The sequence below is a fragment of the Grampus griseus genome, assembly GCF_964374135.1.
Source record: "Grampus griseus genome assembly, chromosome: 4".
Classification (NCBI taxonomy): Eukaryota; Metazoa; Chordata; class Mammalia; order Artiodactyla; family Delphinidae; genus Grampus; species Grampus griseus.
Window position 1 is genome coordinate 1,260,472 of NC_138997.1, and position 26,424 is coordinate 1,286,895.

General features: G+C 42.0%; 1 protein-coding gene across 1 annotated transcript in view; it reads right to left on the bottom strand.

Annotated features, from left to right (window-relative positions):
• Positions 1 to 251: 251 nt before the first annotated feature.
• The window catches only part of PDGFC (platelet derived growth factor C), a gene marked incomplete at its 5' end in the record, with an annotated part of 218,619 nt that continues 192,446 nt past the window's right edge, over positions 252 to 26,424 (bottom strand). The window contains 3 exons of the mRNA XM_082653391.1: positions 252 to 2,363; positions 9,599 to 9,816; positions 14,433 to 14,640. Of these exons, the coding sequence (XP_082509517.1) occupies positions 2,247 to 2,363; positions 9,599 to 9,816; positions 14,433 to 14,640 (543 nt within the window). The 3' untranslated portion in view covers positions 252 to 2,246. The remainder of the gene's footprint in view (positions 2,364 to 9,598; positions 9,817 to 14,432; positions 14,641 to 26,424) is intronic.

A 26,424-nucleotide genomic window follows, 5' to 3' on the forward strand; every position in this document is an offset into this window, starting at 1 on the left:
AACAACCAATTGGAAATGCTGGATTGAACACAGTTCCACCGCTCACTGCTCTTAGATTTCAGAGCCTCTTGACTGTGCTAATGAGAGTTGTCGACCGCCCAGAGGGAGAGGCAGCGTAGACCTTCCAGGGGAGCAGCTGGGCTGTACCTAATCAGCCTCCAGGGGGCTGCAACAAAACTATGAAAATAAGTCAATAAGACACAGCACGTATATTCACTTTTTACTTGTCTTCCACGTGGTTGGGCGCAGGGTAGGACTGCCAGGTGGAAAAGTGCCGGAAAGGGTATTGCCTTGGAAGAAGAGTCTGGGACCTAGATGGCTCCCGGGCAAGTTCCAAGGCAGGGATCAGGTGTTGAAGATACCAGCCTGCGTAGAGATCTACCTCTGAAACTGAGGCTGCCACCTGGAGGAGTGCCGTGTAAACTGCACACACACGTAAGCCACACGCCACATGGACCTGGGCTCAGCCCCTCTAGTACCAGCCGCTGGAAATGAAGACAAGAGTGGAAAGTTACAGGATCCCCGCCCACTGTCAGTTTCATACTACCATACAAGCTATCATCAAGCATTTCATTAACCACACCCAACTCCAAGCCATCTGCAATTTAATTTACCAGCAATTACTATCAAGATGACTGGGAAAAAGAAAACTATGGCGCAGAGGCACTGGAGTCCAGGGGCAGGAAAGTCTCCCCAGAAATGGGCACTTTTCTGCCTGTCTTTTGAATGGATACCAGCTTTTGCATAATAAAAATCGTGGTAACACAGAAGTCTGTCGCTTTTATTTTCTGGGCATTTAAGGGACAAATCTTGCAAACACACACTCAGTTTCTCCCCGAAACAGCTGCATTGTTTTATTTGGTGATTCCACACATTTTGAATTCAAATAGTCACCACTTCACCTAGGCATAATATTAAGCATTTTACAAGCAAAGGATCTGGCTGATTTTCTTTTTAATTGCCAAAGAGTATAATAAGTGAATCGGTTAAAGGATATACTTCTGTACATAAAAATATTCATGTATTTATACAAGTGTATGGAACAGAGTTTAAAGACAATCCAACCAGAGCATCACAATAAATAGGATGTGGTCCTACGGGACAGCCGAGCACGCTTTGTCGGGAGGCTGTCAGGTCTCTTTCTTCAAGGTGCTTTCTGTTCTGCTGAGCTAGGCTCACTTTTCCCAAAATAAGGGTTAGGGGTTAGTAATTCCTGGATGCCTCCGGGAATACGCTGCTTCTTGCCGGCATCTCCAATAAGGGGAGTGGAAGATGACATATTTACTTATTTTCCGAGAGTCTTTGCCACTTACCAAACTCTATCCATTTCCCATGTCAGTATTTCAAAATGCAGACTGATCTAAGCTCTAGCACCATACAAGAAGGAAATACATGTATTTTTGTCAGAGCAACAATATTTTATATCATCTTCGTCCCTCTGGCTATAACCATTCTGTTTAGAAAAATTTACCAAGCTAAAAATAGTTGATCTAGGTTGTCATAAAAAAGAATATTAAATACCTTTGGTAAAAATAGATATATTTAACAAGATTAGAAAAGCAAACCGTTATAATGTCAAAAGGAGACTATAAAAATGTACACAATAACACAAATAAACCAACTTATAAAGTGAAGATAAGGCCACTCTTCTTCTCAGGTTTGTCTGTTCCAAACCGCGGATGGAGGTCTGTTCTTCTAAATGGCAGGAATCTGAGTAAGAAATAGGGAAAATCCAGTCTCTCCTATCAGCGTGACACAAGTTTAATTCATGGCAGCACAGTTCTTTTTTTACACCCACGTTGGTAGAACTCAGAACACTCTGGCTTATGCATGTGAATGAGAAACAATCCCAGATTTCTGTGACTGTAGGCCCAGAGCAGGGGCTTTAAAGTTAAGCAAGGCGACAGAACCAGGGGCTTAGGGGCAGTGTTTCCTGTGCTGACATGAACCTAGGCCTCATCCAGACGAGAGACACACAGGCAGCCAAGGGCGCACGTGGGGACTTTGCCACTAACTAGGAATCTACAAGGTTCATCCTCTCCCTGGCAAGGACTTTTCTCCTGTCGTGGGGCCTCTCCTCCAAAGGGCCGTTGCACAACCCCTACTTCTGCGTGGTATCTCCTCTCTCAGAACACGCTGTAAATCCTGAAGATGAAAGGGCCCTGGAACCAACAGCCAGCTGGGATTGTGGATGGAGATAAGGCACGAGCTCTGTCGCAGTGGCAGCCCTGAGCCACCGCAAGGCGTTATCCCCCGGGGTTCCCCCTGCACACGCAGTCACACTCTTCGTGGTGCTCCAGGGCCACGTCCGTGAGCGACTTATGCAGCCCCCGGACGCCCGTCTTGGGTCTCAACTGAAGGACCTGAAAGGGAACGATGGAAACCACCTTTAAAATCAGGCCACGTCTGCAACTTCTGATTTCATGGACAAGGTCAATTTCAGACCAGAATCTCGGGGTCCAACAGCGACCTACACATTTTAATTTTTAACTACTGAAGGCAGGATGAACATACTCCCCCACCCCTCAGACAAATCACAAATGATCATCATCACTGTGTGAAAGGAAGGACCTTTTAATACCAACGATTTGGAAGGAGGCGCTCAGAATAAAGAACAATCCTTACATAGAGAACGGACTTGTGGTTGCCAAGGGGGAAGGGGTGGGGGAGGGAGGGAGTGGGAGTCTGGGGTTAGCAGAGGCCAACTATTACATATAGAACGCATAGACACCAAGGTCCTACTGCAGAGCACAGGGAACTATATTCAGTATCCTGGGATAAACCATTACGGAAAAGAATACGAAAAAGAACGTACATATGTGTATAACTGAATCACTTTGCTGTACAGCAGAAATTAACACAATGTTGTGAATCAACTATACTTTAATAAACTAAACTAAAAAAAAAAAAAAGAACCGGCCTTAAATGGAAAGGCCCACCATGCCATGCCCGCTTTCCTTTACGCACCTAACTGTATTAGAAAGAATTTCACCTTCGTTAGGTGTCTTGGAACCACGAATGCGCAATTCATTTTTCTGTTTGTTGGTTTCTTTCACTCATTCATTTATTCACACACTTAGCAAATATTTATCCTTGAAGCAAGGCAGGCAAGTACTGCGATGCTGCGAAAAGAAACATGGTCTGCAGATGAGTCTGAGTCAATTATGCCACTCATTAATGCCCTTGGCTAAAGGCCAAGTCCTCCATCAACTTGATGACACGGATTACATGTACTTCGTAGACATCAGCCTCGGTCACAGCTAACTTTCTGCAGCTGGGTCCTAGTGCACTGTAGATGGTTTGGCAATAATAACAAGAATGTCTCTATTAAATGAAGTTATTTGCAGTTTGGATGGTTGAGATTCTTAACCAGAAATATAGCACAACGGACACTGATACTAAACACACCCTTTTCACACTGTGACGGAAGGACACGGCTATGTACTCTATAAGAGACTATCTGACGTATCTGATAAGAACTAACTACTCAATGTGTATGATTACATTTTAGGTCTTATGACAGAAATGGCAAAGTTTTAGAAATTATGTGGCTTGGCTTATGAACAAAGCCTCGAGCACAGCATAATATGAAGTTGTCCAGTTTCTCTGCTCTCTGGGTCTGACACGGACAACCTCATAGAGCAACTTCTAAAAGATAGCGTTGCTGGAAATATTCATTAATCCAAAAAGGCAAAGGTCAGGTTTTATGACTGTCTTACTTGAAGATTTAAAAAAGAAAAACAGAGAATGGTCCCTCATTTGGAGTATGTGGTCATATCGAAGGTTAATCAGCTAACATTTTTTGAACGCTTATGGGTTGCCAGGCGCTCTAATAATGTTTTTACATACTTTAACTCACAAGAATTCTATAAAGTAATTTTCAGTTATTACCCCTATTTTACATGTGAGTGAACAGAAGCTTAGGGAGAATGAGTGACACAGCCAGTGTCTGTACTTCTGCCAAACAGAAATGATTAAGTTGCAGTGATGGATACTAATTTCATCAAGACTCAGAATATTACTAGTCATACACTCTATTTATTTAGTAACTTTCTTCCTAGAGAGATAAACTGCAAAATCTTATGATAACGATGAGAAACAGTAAACTTGTAAAGATTCTCTATTACATTTACAATTCCAGAATAAAAATGACTAAGACTATTATGTTAATGTGAAACTGAACCCAATGAGTATTGAATATAGATCATGGGTTGGTACTGATTTCTTGTTTTTGACCAACATAAGGCGGTGTCAAAACCAACTTCTCTTAAGATGCTGGCACTATACCTTAGTAGCACACTCGCGCTACAAAGGGCTTCTGGAATGAGGTTGGGTGGAGATACACTGCGATACTGGCATAGACAATGTCTTTAAATCCTGTGTCCACTTGTATACATTTTCCCAGTTGGCAGGGGAAAAATAACTATGAAGGGTAATGGTTAGAGAGGCCGCCATACACAGTCCCGACAGTTGATGACACCAGGCGGCAATCCTAGAGCCTTTCCTTCCTCTGTGGTGCTGACGCAACACGCGTTCACCAAACAAACGTCCCCCCACGTGCCCAGTTTTCATCCACCGATACCTGTGGGTGTTTACAAACAGCAGAAGAATCTTATAACGTTCCAGTGACGTTAAGGTCTTGTACGTGGTGGGGAGGGGTGGGTGATAATCAGTGTTTTCTCTCTCAATTCCCTTTGAAAGTTTGGACTTTGGGAGACAAAGAGAGACCTGGAAGATGACCAGCAGGTCCCAGATAATGTTAGAGAATTTGGTTTTTAGGACATAGCTTATGACACAGAAAAGAAACAAGGTAGAAGCACATCTCACACAAATGTTGAGGAAGAGGTTCAAACTAAAATCACGAGGCCATGAAAAACCAATCCAGGGAAAAGCTAAAACCAGAGACTGCGGACAGAACAGATCGGGCACAGAAAGACCCATCAGGGAATGATGCCCAAAATTCTGGGCGGCATAGAACCTTGAGTGACGGGGCTCACTACTAGAATAAGGCAATTGAGTGGTATATTTATTTCCCCCAGACAAACAGATCTAAGCAAGAAAACACTACTGTGTTAAGGAAAGAAGTGAAACTAAATATACGAGGATATAAACAAGGTGAAACTCATCATGCTGATTAAGAATGGAAAAAAGGAGCAAATATGTTTCTTCTGTCAGAGTCTCCTATAGATCTTTTTTCCAGAAAGAGAATACCGTCCTACCTCTGGGCAAATTCATTAAATCTTTACCGATCATTTGCCGTACTTTAATGAGGCTAGGAACACGGAGGAAGTGAAGGTGAGTGAGACAATCGCTAGCGTATACTGAGGGCTTGAAATGTGCCACACCTCGTTCTAAGTCTTACTCATAATAAGGCACGAGGGGTGACGGCTCACTTCACAGATGGAGAAATCGAGGCCCAGGGGACGAAGTAATTTGCTCCAAGTCACACAGCTAACAAATGTCAGATTCAAACCCTGGATGCCCAGCCTTGGAGTCCCCGCTCTTGAGTGCTACACTGTGATGGGATCTTTACTCTGAGTTCTCAATTTGGGAGAAACAAATACAAATAAATAATAATTACGAAATAATAAAAGTTAGCTTATAGAGATACCTTTAAAGTCCTACACATGCACAGAGGAGGAATGAGTTACGCTGGGATTGGCAGGAAACTCAAAAGTGTTTCAAGGAAGAGGTAACATCTAAGTGTATACGTATATAAGGCTCCTGTCTTGCTTTTTTGAGAATTCCTATTTGGGAGACGGGGAAATTAAGAAAAAACATTTTTTGTTTTTGGCTAGAATGGCCTCCAATAAAGAGTATCTGGTGACTGCTACAAAGAATCAACCTTAATGATACTATTATGCTATAATATTATACCAAAACACTACTACAGTAATATCATTATATTTTATGAGAATTTTAAGTCTGTAAACTTATTTTTGATACAATGGTTGAACAAAACTCAAGGAAAATGCTAAAGGAAAGCAAAAGAGGGAATAACTCAGTTATATTTGTAGTGATACAAATGGACACACGTCAGCTTAATATGCAGGGAAGCTGGTATCATAGACCTGGATGGAAGAGAGAAAAATTAAAACTCCTAAGCTCTATCTTTGCTTTTGCCTTGTCCATGAAGTGGGATAATCTTTAAACTGAAAATTGGAGCAATGATCATCAAAAAGAATTAAAGCCCAAGATGGGCTTAACTTTGAATGAGTTAAATCTCTAGACCCAGATTAATGGTCTTCGATGACTTAAGAACTATTTTGAATTATGTTTTCAAAAAATTTCACTTATTTAGGAGTAGTACTAGACTCAGAACTTGCAAAATATAAGACTGAGAAAAATCTAGGTCTCAGAAATCATGAATTACACCAAACAAGTAATCCTTTTTTCATAGGGTAATTCGATGGTTAACAAAATAACTATCACAGAAAAATTTGTAATTCCCATAGAAGAGAACTGAGATGATTGGATTGGAGATATCTATGAGAAATGTGGAACAGGTAACCATGTATATTTCTGCACACACACGAGAGATATTTGTGGGAAACTTGCACTACACGGTCGTACAATTAGATAAGCATCCGAAGTTGTGGACATGCAGATAATACACATAATCAACGCCACCTGAAGACTGGAAGGCTAAATCAATACCATTCTGGAAGAAGGTCAGTGCGTGTCCAAGCACTGGCCATGGCCTTTCCCTACACAAGAACTTTATCTCAGACTTTAAAACAGATACTGCACGTTCTGGGGCAACTTTCTGGAGAAACCTAAAACTAATGGTATTTGAAAAGAAATTTACAAGTATAGGATGGGGGAGGATACACTTGATCTGAGGACTGATTCAGCTGCCCCAGAAGCATGATACCAATTCAGCATCTGATAAACTTGTTTAGAAATGCTCTGGGTTTTACAGGTCGTAGCAAGGTGAGTCATAAACCCAAGACTTGTTGGCTAAATCAGGTCCCCAGATACACTTTGCTTAGTAAGTCCCTGCTTTAGAGAGTTCAAAATGAAATGATTTTAGGTGGGGAGAGATCACCCCAGCTTAATTCCTACTCTCACCCTATTCTTTCACATTATGCCAACCAACTCTAAGATCTGCCGACCCTTTAAGGCCTTTTAACTTTCATGTGCTTCAGGGCTGTCACTGAGCAGGACCCTGGGAGGCCTTCCCAGAGCAGACCTCCTCGCCCGCCCGGCCGCATGTCCTCTGCCTGTCTTTTGTCTGTGGAAAAGCTCTAGTCATTTAATCAGAGAAATGAGAAAACGCATAAAGAAAGGAAAACAGTACGGCAAGACAAAATAATAACAGTTTAGCCATTAAGCAAAGTCAAGGACCTTCAGTTCCTCCTCACGGGCTACAGACGATATTCTGAGTCAGGTCCCTTGAGCTGTTTTGCAGATACTGAAACCGCCACCAGATGGAAGAAGTTAACTGCATGCTGCCCACAAGCATGTAGATCCCAGACCGGTTGGAACCAGAAGGTTGATGATGTGGACTCCCGATGACCTCACCACCAACCAATCGGAAGAGTGTCCACCAGCTGATCACACGCCTCCCTGTCTTTAAAAACCTGTCCCTGAAAGCCTTTGAGGAGTTTGGGTCTTTTGAGCACTGGCTGCCTGGTCTCCTTGCTTGGCACCTGCAATGAATGCTGCACTTTCCTCCCCACGACCTGGTTCAGCAGCTTTACTGCCCCAGCAAGCAGACCCAAGTCTGGTTCGGTAACAAAACTACCCCATAAGGGTTTTTTCTTGACTAGACTTCCAGTTCTTAGAGTAGCAACAAGCCGTCGTCTGGGCAGAGTGGAGCTGGGGCTCCCACAGGCTCCTGAGGACCTCCTCCTGAACAGGAGTGCACCCGTTCCCAACACAAGGATCTTTAGACGTATGTGGTGTAGAAACGAAAGTGGACTATGAGGGCGGCAGTCAACAGTCCTACTTTTATCCCAGACTGCCAGGTTTGGATGTCATCTTCTAAAACTTGCCATCTAACAATTGTCAGAGAATAACCCCTTTAGGAAAAACCTGAGACATTATCAGAGTTCGCACATGTTTTACAAAGGTTAAGTGTCCTGTGGATGGTTACATGTTAATGGTAGATCTAGGAGGGAAACAGGCACCTTGTCTGGAATCCACTGCTTTTCTCCCACTTAATCACCTGCCAACACAATATTGCGGAAGAGCTGGGCAACCACGTCACATGAGCGCAGCTACCTGTTCAGATTACCCAACAAATTAGGGTTTCACCGACGTCTTCACTCACAGGTAAAATCATTTCCTTTATCAAGTGGGTATTTAGTTTGTGTTATTCTTTTATTTAGCAGAAAAAAGTGAAAATGAATGAAGCCATATCCAAATGAAGTCAGGAGGTAGATTTTGGTTTGGTTTTGTGAAAATTAAAGTTTGTAAAAGACATTTTGTAAAAACTGAAGGTGAGCCATCAGGAAGGGGTCGCTTCCGGATGCACGAAAGCCACGTGCTTCTGGGGAGGACTGGAGGGGGTTGGGTATCACCGGGGATAATGAAAACTTTAAACATATAAACTCTAAGGTCCCCAAGGCTCTGAAAAACAATAATTACTAACATTTCATATTGTATTTTCCTTAATTCCATGGAATAAAGGGAAGCATGAAGGATCTATAAAAAGCTTAACATACTATTTGGGGCACCATGAATAAGAGGAAGATATAAATGATGAAATAACAGGAAGTATAATTATGAATATGTCCCTTGGAATTTATGTGCCCAAATGGCCCCAAATGGAAAGATAAATATTAAAGATCTTTATTTTCTCCAAAATAGACCATAATTTACCTCCAAGTTTGTCTTTGAAATATTTTCCCTTCATATTTTGAAGAGGTGAAAAGTTTCACCCATTTTCCTCCCTGGAAAAACAGTTTCTTTTTTGTATGAGACAGAAAACCTCCACTGAGTACCCATGATGTGCTATCAGAGGACAAGCTTTCTAAATCCTTGATGTCTGGTTTCCTGAGTTCAAGGTCCTAATTAAAAAACAGGGATTTCCCTGGTGGCGCAGTGGTTAAGAATCTGCCTGCCAATGCAGGGGACGGGTTTGAGCCCTGGTCCTGGAAGATCCCACATGCCACGGAGCAACGAAGCCCGTGCGCCACAACTACTGAGGCTGCACTCTAGAGCCTGTGAGCCACAACTACTGAGCCTGCGCTCTGGAGCGCACGAGCCACAACTACTGAGCCTGCATTCTAGAGCCCACAAGCCACAACTACTGAGCCCGTGCGCTACAACTACTGAAGCCCACGTGCCTAGAGCCCGTGCTCCACAACAAGAGAAGCCACCCCAATGAGAAGCCCGCACACCACAACGAAGAGTAGCCCCCGCTCACCGCAACTAGAGAAAGCCCGCGCGCAGCAACGAGGACCCAATGCAGCCAAAAAATAATAATAATAAATTTAAAATAATAATAATAATAAATGAAAACTTGAGCTCTTTGGTAAACCTTGGTTTTGTCTGGTCTGGTTTTCGTGAAGACGACATCTCCCTTCTAAACCAAAATCCTCTTCAGAGAGGCTGGTCTGTCATCTTTCGGGAAGGGAAAGGCCGCCCATACCTCGTGATACTTCTTGGTGACTTTGCTGGGGACACACTGACACTCGCTGCAGGTGTGCAGGCAGCACGCGCAGTTCCCGCCGCAGCGCTTCACCAGGAGACAGCCCGGCCAGAAGACGGTGTCGGTCCTCTTGAGCTCCTCCCGGATGGACACGGAGAAGTTGCGAGGCGTGCAGCTATAGAGCCGCACCTCTTCCTTGAGCAGGTTCAGGCCCAGCACTGCACGGCACACAGGGGAGCAGAGGAAGAGGCGGTCATGCTCTGAGCCTTGCGATTTCGCCAAGCGCCCTCGCGCTCTCGCTCTCATACAGAAATCTAGACATCTCCCGAACAATCGCCCCAGTAAGAACCCCGATTATCTAACTAGGTCTTAGGGCGATGCAGCTCGCAGGCTGGGCTTTCCGTCTTATGGCAAACAGAGCTCCCTTGTGACCCAGGGACGGATGAAGGGACGGCATTGTGCAGTGCTGAGGATGGAGACTACAGAAGAGTTACCAGCTATAAACAGGAAACTTTCTAGAGAAAAAGGGGACTACACCTTTTAACCTTTGGAAAAAAGTAAACAAGGGGGGCGTGGGAGGGAAGAATAGAATGTAAAAGGAAAGCTTTGATGAAAACACAGATGCGATGTTTAGAAGGATGACAAGCTCCCGCGATGAATGAAACACAACGTACAGACACTTGTTGACAGAACCTTCCATAATCTTCCTGGCAACAAGAATCATAGAGCGTGAAAAGGAAATGAAGCAAATGAATTTCTGAAGACGGCTGAGCAGACCGGAGTGCGGGAAAGGACACGTTTGAAAGGAGCAGAAGTTGCTGGAAAGCACTGCTTCTGGCGCGTTGAGAAATTTTTGGACTTGGAAATTGAGCTTAACTAGACTCCTTTTCAGATGTCTATTCTCCTGAAGGGCAGAAGAAATGACTAACTTATAACCACTGTCTCTATTCTTTTAGTAACTTGGTTAACTATGCCGTGGTTTATTCTTTAAGAGAGTGCCTCCATGTGAAGACCAAACCAAACGTCCTTTCATTAGACTGTTGCAGTACGTTCTAAAGAACCATTGTTATCAACTATAGAATGATACCGCCTCAGTTAAATCAGATCAAAATAACACGTCATGTTTAACATGAGCTTATACATAACATATGAAGTAGCTGATAATTATTAGGATAAGCAATTGTAATATGATTTTAATTTCTGCTTTACAGCTTTGCCTTTTTTCCCCTAGAAATATTCAAATCAAAGCAATTCCAATAAAATTGAAGTTTTGAATAACATATAATTATCAGAGCTTTTTTCCTTCAAAAACAAAGTTTTTATTAAAATTTAGGAATACTATCTAAACTATACTAAATCTGGTTAAATACCTTTCAGTAATATTGGCAACATTATAAATAATATTTTCTGGTTAAAGATAGCTTCAGGTAATAATAATCACTACATAACCCAGCCTTAAAAATTAAATGCCAACATTTTTAAATACTTTTAAAGTGACAAGGTAATTAAGAATCAAATGCTTGTTTTCTTAGCTAGGTTATTCTTGAGTATGTGGTCAAGTTTTTCTAAAATGTCAAAGGAAGCCAATGTAAGTATTTTCAAGAAATATATTACAGCTTATGCAAATGCAGTTGTCAATTATAAGCACACGTAAACCATATGGTTGACTAAAACCTCGGTCAAGTAAGGGGAACACGGAGGAAATGCTAATTCAATAAGTTCATTTCAACATCTTATTCAGCTAGAAATTATTTTTTCCAACTCAAGAGAAAATCACTGTTTTATTTGAATATCTAAAGATTTCCCTTTCATCTGAAAAATGACCCTGTGACAGTAAAGCTTTTAAATATTTAAGAGGAAAAGAGTTCATTCTTTCGAGGACCATGAAAGAGAAGCTTATCTCCAATAAAATTAATGAGATAATTAGGTTAAATGATGTCACGTATTTTACCTCATTTCATTTTGCCGAACCCTAACCTATGTCTATACACGTACCGCTCTTTCACTGTCCAAGTTGTATATGAGCTTCTTTGAATCTTTTCGCTAGAACTTAACATCTAGGCAAGGAGCGAGAACGCCTAAAACAGGCAGACACATACAAAAGCCAGCTGCCAGAGTTTTTAATGCTTCTTTAAGATTTATCCTTCTTTAGAATGTGAATGAACTCTTCGCTTTCAAAGGATATTTATCTACCTTAAAGAGTTTTAAACACACTAGTTCACGAAACTAGAAAATGAGTCCGTACATGTTAGCTTTAAAATGTTTACTTAACCACAATAAAAGGTTAGATGGATTTCCCAAGTGAACCAAGTTATGATGCCTGCTACAATGTGAAAATTTAAACAGACTTTCAACTTAGCTTCCACTCGTCTATCATGTTTGACACAAAAGTCAAAAGCCCTTTTTAAGTACTAGTTAAACCTGACTTAAAAAATATGGGTGTTTCTTTTCTGTAGTAGTAAGGTATGAATGAACACGCTGAACCAGAGGAAGAAAGGGAAAATAAAGAAAAGGAAAGACATTAACACAGTCCCCTCTGGGCTAAAAATACAAGTAAGGACTTCACACTTAGCATATGTTATTTGAAATTTATGCTTCCTACTTCTAGGGCTTCAAACACATCTAAGCATCATTAGAATAAGTCACGTGACTATGACTGGTGTCACAAATTCTCCAAACATTGGGTAGAACACCAACACATACATTTTAATAGCTTAACTGTAATAATGTGGAAGTTTCCCTCTGCAAAATATCTGTAAAGTAAACTTAGCCTTCAGATGCTTTATTTCCTTTTCGTAACAACCTCCTAAGACAATACATGCATTAGCTTGTCTTTCTAAAGAATGAAGATTTGAAGCGTGTCGTCAATAAAAACTGGTTTTCTAATGCCTGTTTTCTTGTTCAGATTCATAAATATTGCAAGTTTTCCTAAACAGAATAATACTGATTGAAAAAAATTACGATCACAGTTTACTTTGTCAGTGTTCATTTTTTTCAGACACTCAGCCCAAGGATATTCTATTAACGTAATGCAATCTGAGGGTGGTCTTGCTAAGATGAATGTGGTAACGCTGTGATATGTTTATTCTGTGGAAAATCTATCTCAATCTCTAATTAGAAGCTTTTAAATGTTTTACTCCTCCTTCCTTTGTAGAAAGACTCCTGTGGGGGGGAGCTGGTTTTGTCTATAGAGATGTTATCCCACACCTGCATTTTAGTTTATGTAGAGTTCCAAAAATATACACTGCTTTGCTCACACTTACTGTACACTTAAAAAGTTAATAGTTTTGGCAAACTGCAAAGGGCTTCAATTTGGAAAGTGTTAAATGAATATTTGAGAGATCTGGTTCAGCGCTGGGCCTTTTAAACACACCCTAGCCTCCGGCCAAATCTTCACTGAGCACCACGTGAGAGGTGCAGGCATACAGGCAGGGTTAGAGGGGAGATTTTCAGGCTCGTATCCCAACATCGGCTGTCAAAAAACTAGATCTGAGCTCAATCCGGTTGACTCCCTCTGCTTCTTACGGATCCACGGGATAATCTACCTCGAATTTGCTAACAAAGGCTCTATTCAGGGGCGTTTCAGCCAGCCTTGCAAATCTTCATCTTCCCGTTCCTAAGTGGGAGGGCAGGGAAGTGTTGTTGTTGGTGAGTTATTTATCACGATCATGTCCTATAAATATGTAACCGTTTTCAGCATCTGGACAAGATTCAGCTGCCTCTGGACGTGAACAGCGATTTCCAATATCGCTGAGAGGAAACCAGGGCTGCTGGTCCAGCAGAACACCGTGCTGGGCAAGTCCGAACATGATCTGCTGAAATGTTAAGTCCTGATCAGAAGGGCTGCAACTCTTAGCAGGAGAGGGCAGGAATCGGGTTTCTTTCTGACCAGTCTGATGCAATCTGCCCCTGTGAGTCGCTCAAATTAACTAAACACTGTGCTTTCTACAGACTTTCTGCAGACTGTCCTCCGTTCTCTAATGGGACCCTGGGTAGATTTCAAAGTTTCTGACAGACTGAAACAGATTGTCTGAGGGCTTTATAACTACCCAGTTACATTTTCATTTCTGTTTGAGAGGGATGCTTTCCAAGTTTAGGGTGACGAGGAAAGTTACCTGACCTGAGAACAGATTCGGCTAACATTATCTCCAATCTCTTGACCATGTGAAATTAAGTTTAATTATCAACACTTTCACTCTTGAAGGGAGATGTGCTCATAGAATCAAAAGTGATCATTTCAGAAGCATATTTACATAGAAAAAATTATCATGGTGTGAGTTCCTTTAGAGCATTATTTTCTTACAGTGACTTCTATCTTGGAAACTACAGTTCTGTTTTCTGGGGAGCCATTGTTATTTTTCGTATTATTTAGAAAAGTTTCTAGGCTTAGGAAATGGAAATTGATATAATCCTGACCCATGGGGTCATGGTGAATACAGATTTTAATAGAGCTTTCCCCTTTTCTAGCCCTAAACCTGGTTTAGCAGCTATGATAATCTCTCTTGAATCTCTGAATCAATATACCCCAAATATTAAGTTTGAATAAGCAATGTTTCTTGAGAAATGTAGCACAGGACTTCATCAAAATGATATTTTTGAATTAAAGAAATAACAGGAATTTTCAGCAAAAGCATCTCTTTTAATCCTCCAAACCCTCCTTTTATATGTATTCTTATTTAATACGTAAATATGCTCAAATGTTAAGAAGGTTGATTATTTAAACTTCATCGGGGAAGAATTTTAAACTCTCCTCATTAGAAGGTACGGCAGAAGAATCTGAAACATTAGCTGCTAAGAAACTTAAATGAGGTGCTAACCTGAAGAGAGAGCTTACCTCTGGATTTTCTTCCAAACACAAAAGCCTTGCCCAGCAGTTGCCATGTGGGCCTGTAGAGATCTTCTAAGTCCAGCTGCCATCTATCTGGTTCAAGATACCGAATAAGGTCTTCCAAGGTGCTAAACGCAGTGACAGCATTGTTAAGCAGGTCCAGTGGCAAAGCTGCAGCGGGGAGCACGGAAGGACTCACAGTTTCCGTCAACTGCTGAAAGTAAAACGAATCCAGTGTCAGACGGCAACCGCTTTTAAAAAAACGACGTGTTCCTTCTGGACTCACGCACGAGGTTAGATAGGCAGACTAAGGCCGAAAACACCTGGAAGTGAAACTGTATTCAACCCCAGTGAGCAGTAAACTACTTTGCCAAGACTTCATGCAGATGAACTTGGACGGAGTTTCTGTGGGAAAAGATTTTCAATGGGCAAGACACTCACTTGCGTTACCACAAACCATGGTAGGCAAAGATGCCTCCATGGTTCAGTTATGGACTTAACAACGGAAGCCTTAATAGAGTTTTTACCAAAGTTTTCAACTTTTTATCCTCCTCATTCTGGAAAATCACCTGGGAACTCCCAGGTGTGTCAGAGGAATTAAAAATGTAATGTAAAGTAATTAACCCAAAAAGAATAAGAAAAAAATATATAAGTGAAAAGCTAAAGCCTTTGACGTTGGAGAAGGAGTTGTTAATCAAGATAGAAAACACCCAAACCATAAAAGAGAACTTTGATAAATTTGCCTAAATTTTTTGTAATAAACAGAGTTAAAATATAGACACTGGGAGAACACCTTGGCAAACCATATACCTGTCACAGGACAGAGTACACGGAAAAAAACAAACTCAATAGAAAATGGACAAATTCCAGACAAGAAGCTTGAATGGCCACTAGACATATGAAAACACGCTAAAAAATTCATTAGTTATCAGAGAAATGCAAACCAAAATGAGATATTTCACATACAAAAAAAGAGATACTATTTCACTTACAGGAGATCGGCGAGCATTGAAAGGAAAGGATTGCCAAGGATGTGGGTAAATTGGAATTTTTCTGGTCTGCCTGCAGAAGTGAGTATATATTGGTATCACTGTAGTTGATGTAGCTGATGTGCACAGGATACTAAGTTGAAGATGGATATGTCCCATGTCCCTGTAGTTCACTTTTGAGGTTACAGCCTTTTATTTGTGCACATGAAAATATGTGCACATGAATATCAATTCATCACAGTGGTGAAAGGAGAAAAACTGAAAACCACCTAAATGCTCATGTACAGAGCGATGGATTAAAGTGCACCATTTTAAAAGGCAAGCACCAAAAGGAGGTAATGATTTCAGGAAAAGCCCGTTAAGAAACACACTCCTCCCTTCCCCAATTTTTAAAGTGGACTAAAAGTGGGGAGTGGTAGATTAGAACTGAAATCAAAACAGGCAAAATAAATACAGGAACAAATGCTCCACTTAGTTTTTGAAATTTATCTATTTGTTTATCTGCAGAAGAAGAAAAGGGAATAGTATGGAATAAAACATTTATGTTGACTGACGTTTATTACAGTAACGTTTATAGTAACAAAAAGTTGGTCACAATCTAAATTTACAATAGTGGAATAGTTAATGACCCTGCAGTCATAAACTGAAATAGTGGGACAGGCATGAAAAACGAGGCCCTCTAGCAAGATGTGGAGCAACCTAAATGTCCATCGAGAGATGAACGAATAGAGAAGACGTGGTACCTATATACGATGGAATATTACTCAGCCATAAACAAGAAGGAAATAATGCCATTTGCGGCAACATGGACGGACCTAGAGATGGTCATAGTGAGTGAAGTCAGTCAGAAAGAGAAAGACGAATACCACATGACATCACTTATATGTGCAATCTAAAATATGACACAAATGAACTTATTTACAAAAGAGAAACAGACTCACAGACATAGAGAACAAACTTATGATTACCAAAGTGGAAAGCGGGCTGGAGGGGGAGGATAAATTAGGAGTTCGGGATTAACAGATACAGGATATTAGATCTAAAATAGATTAACCAACAAGGACCTACTGTATAGCACAGGGAATTCTATTCGATACCCCGTATTAAACTATAATAGAAAATAATCTGAAAAAAGAAGATGTACATGTATGTATTACTGAATCACTTTGCTGTACAGCAGAAATTAACACAACACTGTAAATCAACTATACTGCAATAAAAAAAATGAGGTCTTGGGCTTCCCTGGTGGCGCAGTGGTTGAGAGTCGGCCTGCCGATGCAGGGCACGCGGGTTCGTGCCCCGGTCCGGGAAGATCCCACATGCCGCGGAGCGGCTGGGTCCGTGAGTCATGGCCGCTGAGCCTGCGCGTCCAGAGCCTGTGCTCCGCAACGGGAGAGGCCACAACAGTGAGAGGCCCGCGTACCGCAAAAATAAAACAAAATAAAATAAAAAATTAGGTCTTCTAGGATTTTTTTATTAAAAAAGAAATGCCTAATATGTAGTAAATGACAAGAAATCCAAGCTACGTAAACATAGCATTATTATACCATGATTTCAACACACATACATTGAAACAAAACAAAGAAAAATCAAGAGCACCTAAGATGTGGAGTGTTCATCTATGGTTTTAATGAGAATGGGTGATTTCCATTTTCTTCCTTATATCTATCCATATTTTCAGCATTTTCTATAATAAGTATGGATTCTTTCTAGATATCAGGTAAAAATGATAACATTTGCTATAATTAAAAAAACTATCATATCAGCTCTTCCTTTTCATCGTCATTACTCAGATACAGGGCAGACCCTGAAAACAATGGACTATATTTAGCAGTCTCTAACCTCGTCTCCCTGCCTTTACTCTTTCTTATTCCTTTTATTCTTTGCTGCATAACCCTGGGTTAATCTACCTAAAATAAGTTATCGCTGATCACGGGATGGATTTGGACAAATGCCTAGAGCGATTTCTCATCTGGAAGATAAAATCCAAATTCCTTTCCCTGCACTCAGAATCCTCACCACCTGACCTTCGCTCACCTTTCGCATCTAATCCTCCACTCATCAAAGACAGGCACATTTTGTCCCAATCAATCTAGTCTCCTCACTGGCTGCTGCACATGTCATATTCCTCTGACCTTGACCTTGCACTTCTCCCCATGCTTACGTTGCTGCCCCCCCTCCCCGGGCAAAACTCTCCATCTTGTGATTCACATAATAAATCTTTACCATTTCTAACAGCCTTTCTTGAAACCCAACCCATCCATGAAACCTTCCCGAGTAACAGGGCCATTGCTTCCCCAAACACCTCAACTGGGTCAATCTGGAAAAGACCCTCTCCAGGCTATCCTGTGGACACATGGCTTGAAAAGCAGAGGGTACTTGCTTTTCAGAAAAAAAGGACATCCGTTCTCTGGGGCAGACACAGCCCCTGCTGGGACTCATGGCTTTGTGGGTCCCGAGCCCCACTGCCCATGGTGGTTGTGGGGTTTATAGAGGATAATCTGCAGAAGTGAATGTGGCAGCTTTGGTCAACACTGATTTCATTCTTATTTTAAAGATCTACTTTCAATAATGTCAAGATTCTGGCTAAAATATTAGCACTAAGATCTTTTTCCATTATTCTATCCAACTTTTAAGAGTAGAAAGCACATTTAATACGTTCCTCTTTACTACCAGAATGTTTTTAATTGTCCAAGAAATGCAATATTGCTTTGACAGAGAGTACTATTATGACTGATAAGTGCAGTATGGATATAAATAAGCAATTCTCTAATAAAAGTGTTCATTACTAATTTAGCCAATTTGGTTCATATTGATTAAACTTATAATGTGAAAAACTTGATGCAACGGTTTTGCAAATTTTTAAACTCTACGCCAAAATGTGTATGTTTATGTAAAGTGAAAAGAGTCAGTATTACTCAAAGGATAACTGAGTTATGACTGTGATGATACAAAACAAATCAAATGTGTCAATCTGCACACAGAGGGTAAGTGTATAGAAAGCCTACACAAAAAGTATACAGTATTCTTTAAAGTGTCAGAGTGCAGATGTATATTGTAGGCATGATATAAAATTGTTATTTATGCTCTGGGGTTGGCTTATTTTGCTTCCACGTCTGTTGGAAATGTATAGAGCATTCCTTCAAGAACAATGAAAAGTTCCAACTGAAATGAGGACCTCTGAGATAAAGTTTAAAGTAGTTACACAGAAAAAGAAAACACGGTAAGTCTGTAATGTTGGACAAACAGAATATGCCCATCTTGGGTTCAGTGAAGTATCAGAATATCAATCCCCTCAAATGACAAAGGGAAAAAACAACTTGGCAAATGTTACCGCATGCAGTTAATTGGTTGATGTTATAAATCTCCACACTTTTAAATATTTAAACTAAAATATTTAAACTAAGACAATGCTTTCAAAAGATAACCCCATACACACATACACACAGGCGCACACACGGCAGTTCCCACCCAAAAGAAACAGGAGGGGAGAATTAACTCACTTCCTCTGGATTCAAAGATTCAATCCCGGGACAGAACAGAGGAAGCAGTGCTTTTCTTTTTTAAGGGCTTCCTCATGACTGTCACCCACCCACTGGTTCAAGGAACAATCAAGTTGTTCACTTTTGAAGTTCTGCTTTTCTAAGTTGTCTAAAGGGAGTTTTCAGAGAAAAGGGGGGCATTGGAAAAAAAAAAAGTTAGAGGGAAAAATACCTTCTACTTTTTTTAAACTTTAATTTCTCCTCTAACTAAGAACTCCTCTTTCTGGTACAAGCCTAGAGGCTTTGCTCTCATATTTAGTGTCTAGAAAATTCTACCAATATCTTTGCTGTGTAAAAGTACTTACGATTGGGCTAAGGGCCTCGAATTGAATTGGATTTGCCTATTCCCCTCCCCCCAGCTCTCTCGGTTGCCATGAAAATAGATGCTTATCACTAAGCTATGGGTTGTGTTATTTAGTGGAAGCCAATGTTCAGAAACAAAAAGCAGTGTTTCTTGGCTCCTGTAATGTACATAGCTAACTAAATCAATACCCCGACTTCAGTAAGCCAGAGAAAAGCTTTTCTGCTATGCTCTTCAGTGCGGCAGCAGCAATAACCTGGGTGGATAATCTAATCCTAGTCTAGACCCTTTTGGCTATATGACTTTGTAAGGACAGATCCTGAAAGACGAGGAAAGAGTTGTGAAATCTCTATGCAATGAGTTGTCCTGTCAAACCATTTCTAGAATGTCAGGACCGTGTGTAATGATCCTATACAAGATGAGGTCTTTTTAGTTCATTTCTAGGATGTCAGAACCGTGTGTAATGATCCTATACAAGATGAGGTCTTTTTAGTTCATTTCTAGGATGTCAGGACCGTGTGTAACGATCCTATACAAGATGAGGTCTTTTTAGTTCATTTCTAGGATGTCAGAACCGTGTGTAACGATCCTATACAAGATGAGGTCTTTTTAGTTCATTTCTAGGATGTCAGAACCGTGTGTAATGATCCTATACAAGATGAGGTCTTTTTAGTTCATTTCTAGGATGTCAGAACCGTGTGTAACGATCCTATACAAGATGAGGTCTTTTTAGTTCATTTCTAGGATGTCAGAACCGTGTGTAATGATCCTATACAAGGTGAGGTCTTTTTAATTCCTTGGTGAGGGTCATTCCGAGTGGCAGCATGACACGAGAGAAGAGCCCTGATCAGGAGGCGGGGAGCCTGCACTTACCCCTGAAGCTACTACATCAGGAGAGGGAATTTCAGCAAATACTGTAACCCATGTGGGCCTCAGTTTTCCCCTCTGTGAAGCATGGCTGCTTAAACCCAGTGACCTTTAAGATTCTTTCCAGCTTTTACGTTTAAGAATTCCACGTAACGGTGGGCTACAAGAGGGTCCGTTTTCTCCGCACCCTCGCCAGCACCTGCTATCTCTTGTCTTCTTGCTGACGGCCATCCTAACAGGTGTGAGGCGATACCTCACTGTGGTTTTGATCTGCGTTTCCCTGGTGATGAGTGACGTTGAGCATCTTTTCATATACTGTTGGCCATTTGTACACCTTCTTTGGAAAAATGTCTGATAAGTTCCTCTGCCCATTTTATAATCGGATTTTTGTTTTGTTTGGTTGGTTATCGAGTTGTACGAGTTCTTTATACATTTTGGATATCAACCCTTGTCCAGTACTTGGTTTGCATACATTGTCCCATGTCACGGGCTGCGTTTTCATGCTGCTGAGTGCTTCTTTTGATGTGCAGAAGCTGTTTTAGTTTGATGAAGCCCTACTTGTTTCCTTTTTGCTTCGGTTGCTGTGCTTCTGGTGTCGTTTCCCAAAAATCCTTACGAACCGTTAGTGGGAAGGTAACTTTGTTTAGCCACTATGGAAAACAGTATGGAAGGTCAGCAAAAAACGAAAACTAGAGCTACCATCTGATCCAGCGATCCCAGTTCTGGGCTTGTAAGAAGAAGAAATTTGCAAGAAGAGGTCCTTGAAAAAAGAGGAAATTTGGACACAGATACGCACAGAGGAAAGACCACGTGAAGACACAGGGGGAAGGTGTTCGTCTACAAGCCAAGGAGAGAGGCCTCAGAAGAAATCAATCCTGCCGACACCTTGATCTCCAACGTGCAGCCGCCAGAGCTGTGAGAAAATGAATGTTGTTGTGCGAGCCACCCAGCCTGTGGCACGTTGTAACAGCAGCCCTGGCACACTAAAGCACGCCGTCATGGAATTCCCAACTTCGTATCGACCAGAGCAGCAAACGAAGGTTAACATTATACCGTGTCCATTAAGTCATTTAACAAACATTTATTAAAGAGCCCATCATGTGGGTGCTGTGAGAAAACCGACAAAAATTCTTGCCCTTGGGAAGCTTAACCTTTACAAACCAAGTATTTTGTTTCACAGAAGAGACTTCTTCCCTTTGCCAAAACAAAGCCAAACTGAGAATTTGCTATTACGAATCACATAAGCAACTCAGCAAGGATCAAACAAATCCTGGTGAGTGTGGACCATAAAAAGGGAACTTAATGTGAAAGAATAACTGAAAAACAATCATATTTCTACTTTTATTATTGAAACATAATGGGCAGCCCATGTGTCTGGACAAAGTAAGGGCCAGGATGAATCAGTGTTACAAGCTGAAGACAGCAAGTGAGTTCCTCTGTTGGCTTCTCCAGGTTCATTTAAAAGATCAACATCTTAGTGGTTTTGTATTTTCTTACGGCTACTTAGATACCTTATGCATTAATTATCATCTTCCTTTTAAGAAGAAGAAGAGCTGACTTCCTATTTGGAATAGTACTATCCGAACTGCTTATAATTCCACGATAAATACCCAGCTTGAGAAAACCGCAGCTTGTCTTCCTATTAGTGTTTCTGCGGTGAGTGCAAATTTAAAAATATGACATTGACGATGAACCTTCCCTGGACAAATACACACACACCGATGTTTACCTTGAGCAGCACAGGGCCTACGGACACTTACGCTGCAGCTTTCCCAGCCAAGGCATAAAGCACATTTCAAACTGATAAGGGGGCTTCACTTCATTCACACCTAACACAAGGGTTAGGAATGCCGATTAGGTTTTACTGTTGCAGTTATTAAAAACAAAAGAACAACAAAGTAATCATCCAGGTGTGGGGAGAGAAGAAAAAAGAGAAGTTCAGCCTTGCAGCCTTGCTTTCCATCACTTTGAAAGGTGTCTCCAGTCTCCGTTACACCATGTCAAGCTGATATATTGAATATAGGGCTGTCTTTTAAAGAGCTTAAGGAGCAGACGGGGCCCGCAGACAAACATTTCTGCCAGGAACGACTGACGGGCAGTGCCGTAAAGACACAAGAATGCTCTGGAACAATTCATTTAAACACGCTTCTTCCTCCTTTCCCCCTGCTTTTATCTGACTCTGTCCCAAAAGTTATCTGGGTTATGTTTTTAAATGATTTTAAAGCCAGCAGAGAAAATCAGATGCTTGCATTACTACTCCAGAACAGATGTTTTAATACTGTGTGGGTGAGGCAGATTATACATTTAAGTGAGAAATCCTGGGGAAAGTGGCCAAGTGTATTCATGTCGTGTCTTAACACTGAGCGGCGCTTACTCAGAGAGCATGGCAATGGAATAAACCTTGATTTGTCTACACAGCTGATCCCAGCGACCGTCCAGGCTGAAAAGGGAACTATGTTTACCCTCCAGCACTTAAAAGCTGTCACGTCAAGGCTCAAACCTGAAGCTGACCTTCCCGGAGTTTCAGGGTTTCAGGCAAACTCTGAGTAGCAGCTGTGTTCTGTCTGGGCCCAAATATGGGAAAAGAGATGGCTAGCTTTGTTAAAAATTCCCAAAAAAAAAAAAAAAGAAGAATGGTTATGTTATAAGCACAGTTTCTTACTAAATTAGTGGATGAGACTGTTACCAGCCCAGTGTTCCTTTCAGTGCGAAACTTGAGAACCACTGCCGTCTGACTAGACTCACAAATTACAACACCATTACCCCAACTCCTCTCCACCTAAAGTTCCTGGTCTGAGGTCACCCCAGTTAAAGGGTGGGAGGTCTCCTGGAAACCAGCGCTTTCCCGGGACAGCTGACTGTGGGCTGGTGAATCAGAGTCAACACACACAGTTTTCCACTTCCTAGGTAAAACTGTGAATTAGCAGCAATGACCCAGACTGAAAGCTAGGATTCCATGGGACAACTAAATAACACAGCACCGAGGACTCCTTCCCCAATGGCATCTGCGAGCGAAGCCAAAATGAAGGGTGCTTTCTTACTGAGATTGTTAAAAGGATTCCTCTGAATCAAAAAACGTGACAGGTCCTAAAAAGCTGAGACGACAGCTACTAGCGTTTGATGGCAAAGCACTACGCGCCTCTCCCCAATCTTGTTATATTGAACGCTTGCGGATTTGCTTTGATTCAGTGCTCAAGAAGGGACCGACAGGAAGACACTTCACAGGAAAGAGAAGGTGAGCTAAGAACTGTTAGAAGAAAAACACGTCTTCCCCGAAACCCTAGAATTAATGTGCGCCTCAAGCCGTAATCCTTAAGGCTCTTTCTTACAGAAATTTCTCTTGCGGCTCCGTATTTATTCAATGCATCACTTAACAGCCATTAAGGGAAATGTTCGGAATGCTTTGTGGGGATCTAGCTGAGAAATGGCGCCTGTATTGGTTGATATTTTCAATTATCTGTTCAGTAGGCTTAATAGTCAGATGAGACCCTCAACCTCATTCAGATTTTATGTGGGTGGAAGACTTTATTTGGGGCAAGAAACAATAGTATAAGTTATTTATTTTAAAATGGCTTGCCAATATAGTGTGACCAAGTAGCTGAAACTGGGAGGAGTAATAAAAAAATCCCTCAGAAAGTTCCTTTGAGGGGAATAATGAGATAATCTAATGGAAATAATTAGTGTGTGCGTAAGGCATGAAGGTCCCCGATGACGCCCCACCCCTCAGGGCTGAATCTAACAGTCCATTTTCTGTCTCCAAGCCGACACCAGGCTCTGCAGACTTGCTTCCCACTTGGACAGATGCTTCTCCTTAGCTGTGCTTGCTGGGTCCACCCCACCTCCAGGCTGTCCATGCTTGGACCCCATCTATCTTCTGTCCGCGTTCCTTCCTTTAGTGACCTCCCTCCAACTTACACGCTGCCACCATCCCCCTCTCTGTAACCTTACCCTGTGCTTCCTCAGTAAATGGACCCCATCGTGTGGAGCTGTTCTTTGCTTCTCTCCTGTGTCTTCACCCCGCACCCCACCTTATCTCGGCTCTACCATCAGACTAGGGTTAGAATCTGTGATCATCTGACTTATGGTAAGAAATATGGATTTGGTCTTCATCCTGTTTCTTCAGAGCTCCTAAAACCCTTGGAATTGCCGAAGTGATGAGAGCAATAAGCGTGTCTTTTGTGGTGTTAAGGAGGTGACTCTTGGCCGCACCTAAGGATGGAGGCTGGTTGCCAGGAGAACCAATCAGGTGAGAGGAGTTTGAACTTTCGAATCTCTGGTCACCCCTCCTGCCCCCATATTCCCCCCCCCATGCCCCGTCAAGGAGGCAAGAGGACCAGGTGGGTGAATCTAATGCCAACGGCCAATGATTTGACCAATTAAGCCTATGTAATGAAGCCTCCATGAAAACCCAAAAGGATGGGTTCAGAGAGCTTGGGTTGGTGAACACGTGGAGATTTGGGGAGAGTCATGCCTGGATGGGGCACAGAAGCCTGGAGCCCTTTCCCCATATCCCGCCCTGTGCACCCATCTGCCTGCTCTGAGTGATATCCTTTTATAATAAACTGATAATCTAGTAAGTAAAATACTTCTCTGAGTTCTCTGAGCCATTCCAGCAAGTTAATGGAATCTGAGGAGGGGGCCGTGGGTCAGAGCACCGGTAGCAACCTGTATTCATGACTGCCAGCCGGAATCGGAGGGGATTGTTGGAACATCCCATGTGTAGCTGGTGGGTCAGAAGCCCAGGTAACAGCCGGGGCTTGTGCCTGGTCTCTGAGGCCAGGAGGGAAGCAGTCTTGTAGGACTGAGCTCTTAACCTGAGGGCTCTGAGTTGAGCAGAAGGTGGTTCCCCCAGCTGGTGCTGGGACATTGCTGCCAACACTGAACTTGGTCTTGGGACACCCCAAAGAGGACCTGAGCGCTTTTCACCACTTCCACTGCTACCATCCTATCACCCAAGCCACCACCTGCAACAGCCTTCTAGCTGGCCTCCCTGTTTTCTTTCGCCTTTCCCTTTGTTGACTGAATTTACACAATTCTATGTCAGATGGTCCGTAGGGTACAGTAAAAATACTAATTTTTAAGTTTTACTTTCCCAGAAATATATATCAGCTTTTAAACATTATACTTTTACAAAACAGCCTTGTTTGAAAGATGCTATAGATGACTCACAGTGGCGCCCGACGGGAGAGCTTTGTACAGATTCCATAAACCTCTGTACACTCCTTACGCCTCCTGAAATCTGCCCCTCCCCTCCCCTCCCCTGGCATCCTTCCTTCTGTCGGGTGGAAGGCACTCCCCAGGCCTCCTGCAGAGAGCAGATGATGGAAAAGATGGTCTCTTCTTCAAAGTAGGGGAGCCACACCCACCGGCCAAATAAAATGGACCATTTGCGTAAGTTACAAATGAACACTTCATTTATGTGTTTCTCTAGGGATCAATGTTTCAAGCAGGGATGATACTACCTGCCTCAGAGAAGTTTTAAGAATTAAGTAAAACAGTATCACTAAACATTTTAATAAACAGTCAAGCCTTGTACAGACTTAGGAATTATCACACACATTTTTTTTTTTTATCACACACATTTTTAACTGTACATTTCATCGTCCCCACTATGTCAGTTTTACTCAAGATAAACAATTATCTTTAAAAGTTTAGTTCCTGGGGACTTCCCTGGTGGCTCAGTGGTTAAGAATCCACCTGCCAATGCAGCGGACACCGGTTCGAGCTCTGGTCCGGGAAGATCTCACATGCCGCAGAACAACAAGGGCCGTGCGCCACAACTACTGAGCCCACGTGCCACAACTACTGAAGCCCGCGCACCTAGAGCCCATGCTCCGCAACAAGAGAAGCCACCGCAGTAAGAAGCCCACGCACCGCAATGAAGAGCAGCCCCCGCTCACCGCAACTAGGGAAAGCCCGTGCACAGCAACGAAGACCCAGCGCAGCCAAAAATCAATCAGTCAACCAATCAATAAATCAATAATTATAAAATTTAGTTCCTGATTTATGTTGTTTTGTGTGTATGGCGTGACATTAGCTATTTAGTCCATGTTCATTGATACCTCACCCAACATTCTTGTAACACTGACATGGCTTGCCCTGCACCACAGGGAAAACCCTTGTTCAAACTTCTTTCTCTCCTAAAACAGATTTATATTCAGTAGCTATACTGGGGAGTGAAACGGGCATTTTGGAACAACAAGTTCAGTAAAGGCACGTCTAGGTATGTTCGTGGCCATGAAAAACTCTGTGCTGAGAAACTTAAAAAAAAACCAAACGCATAATAATGTTCGTAACTA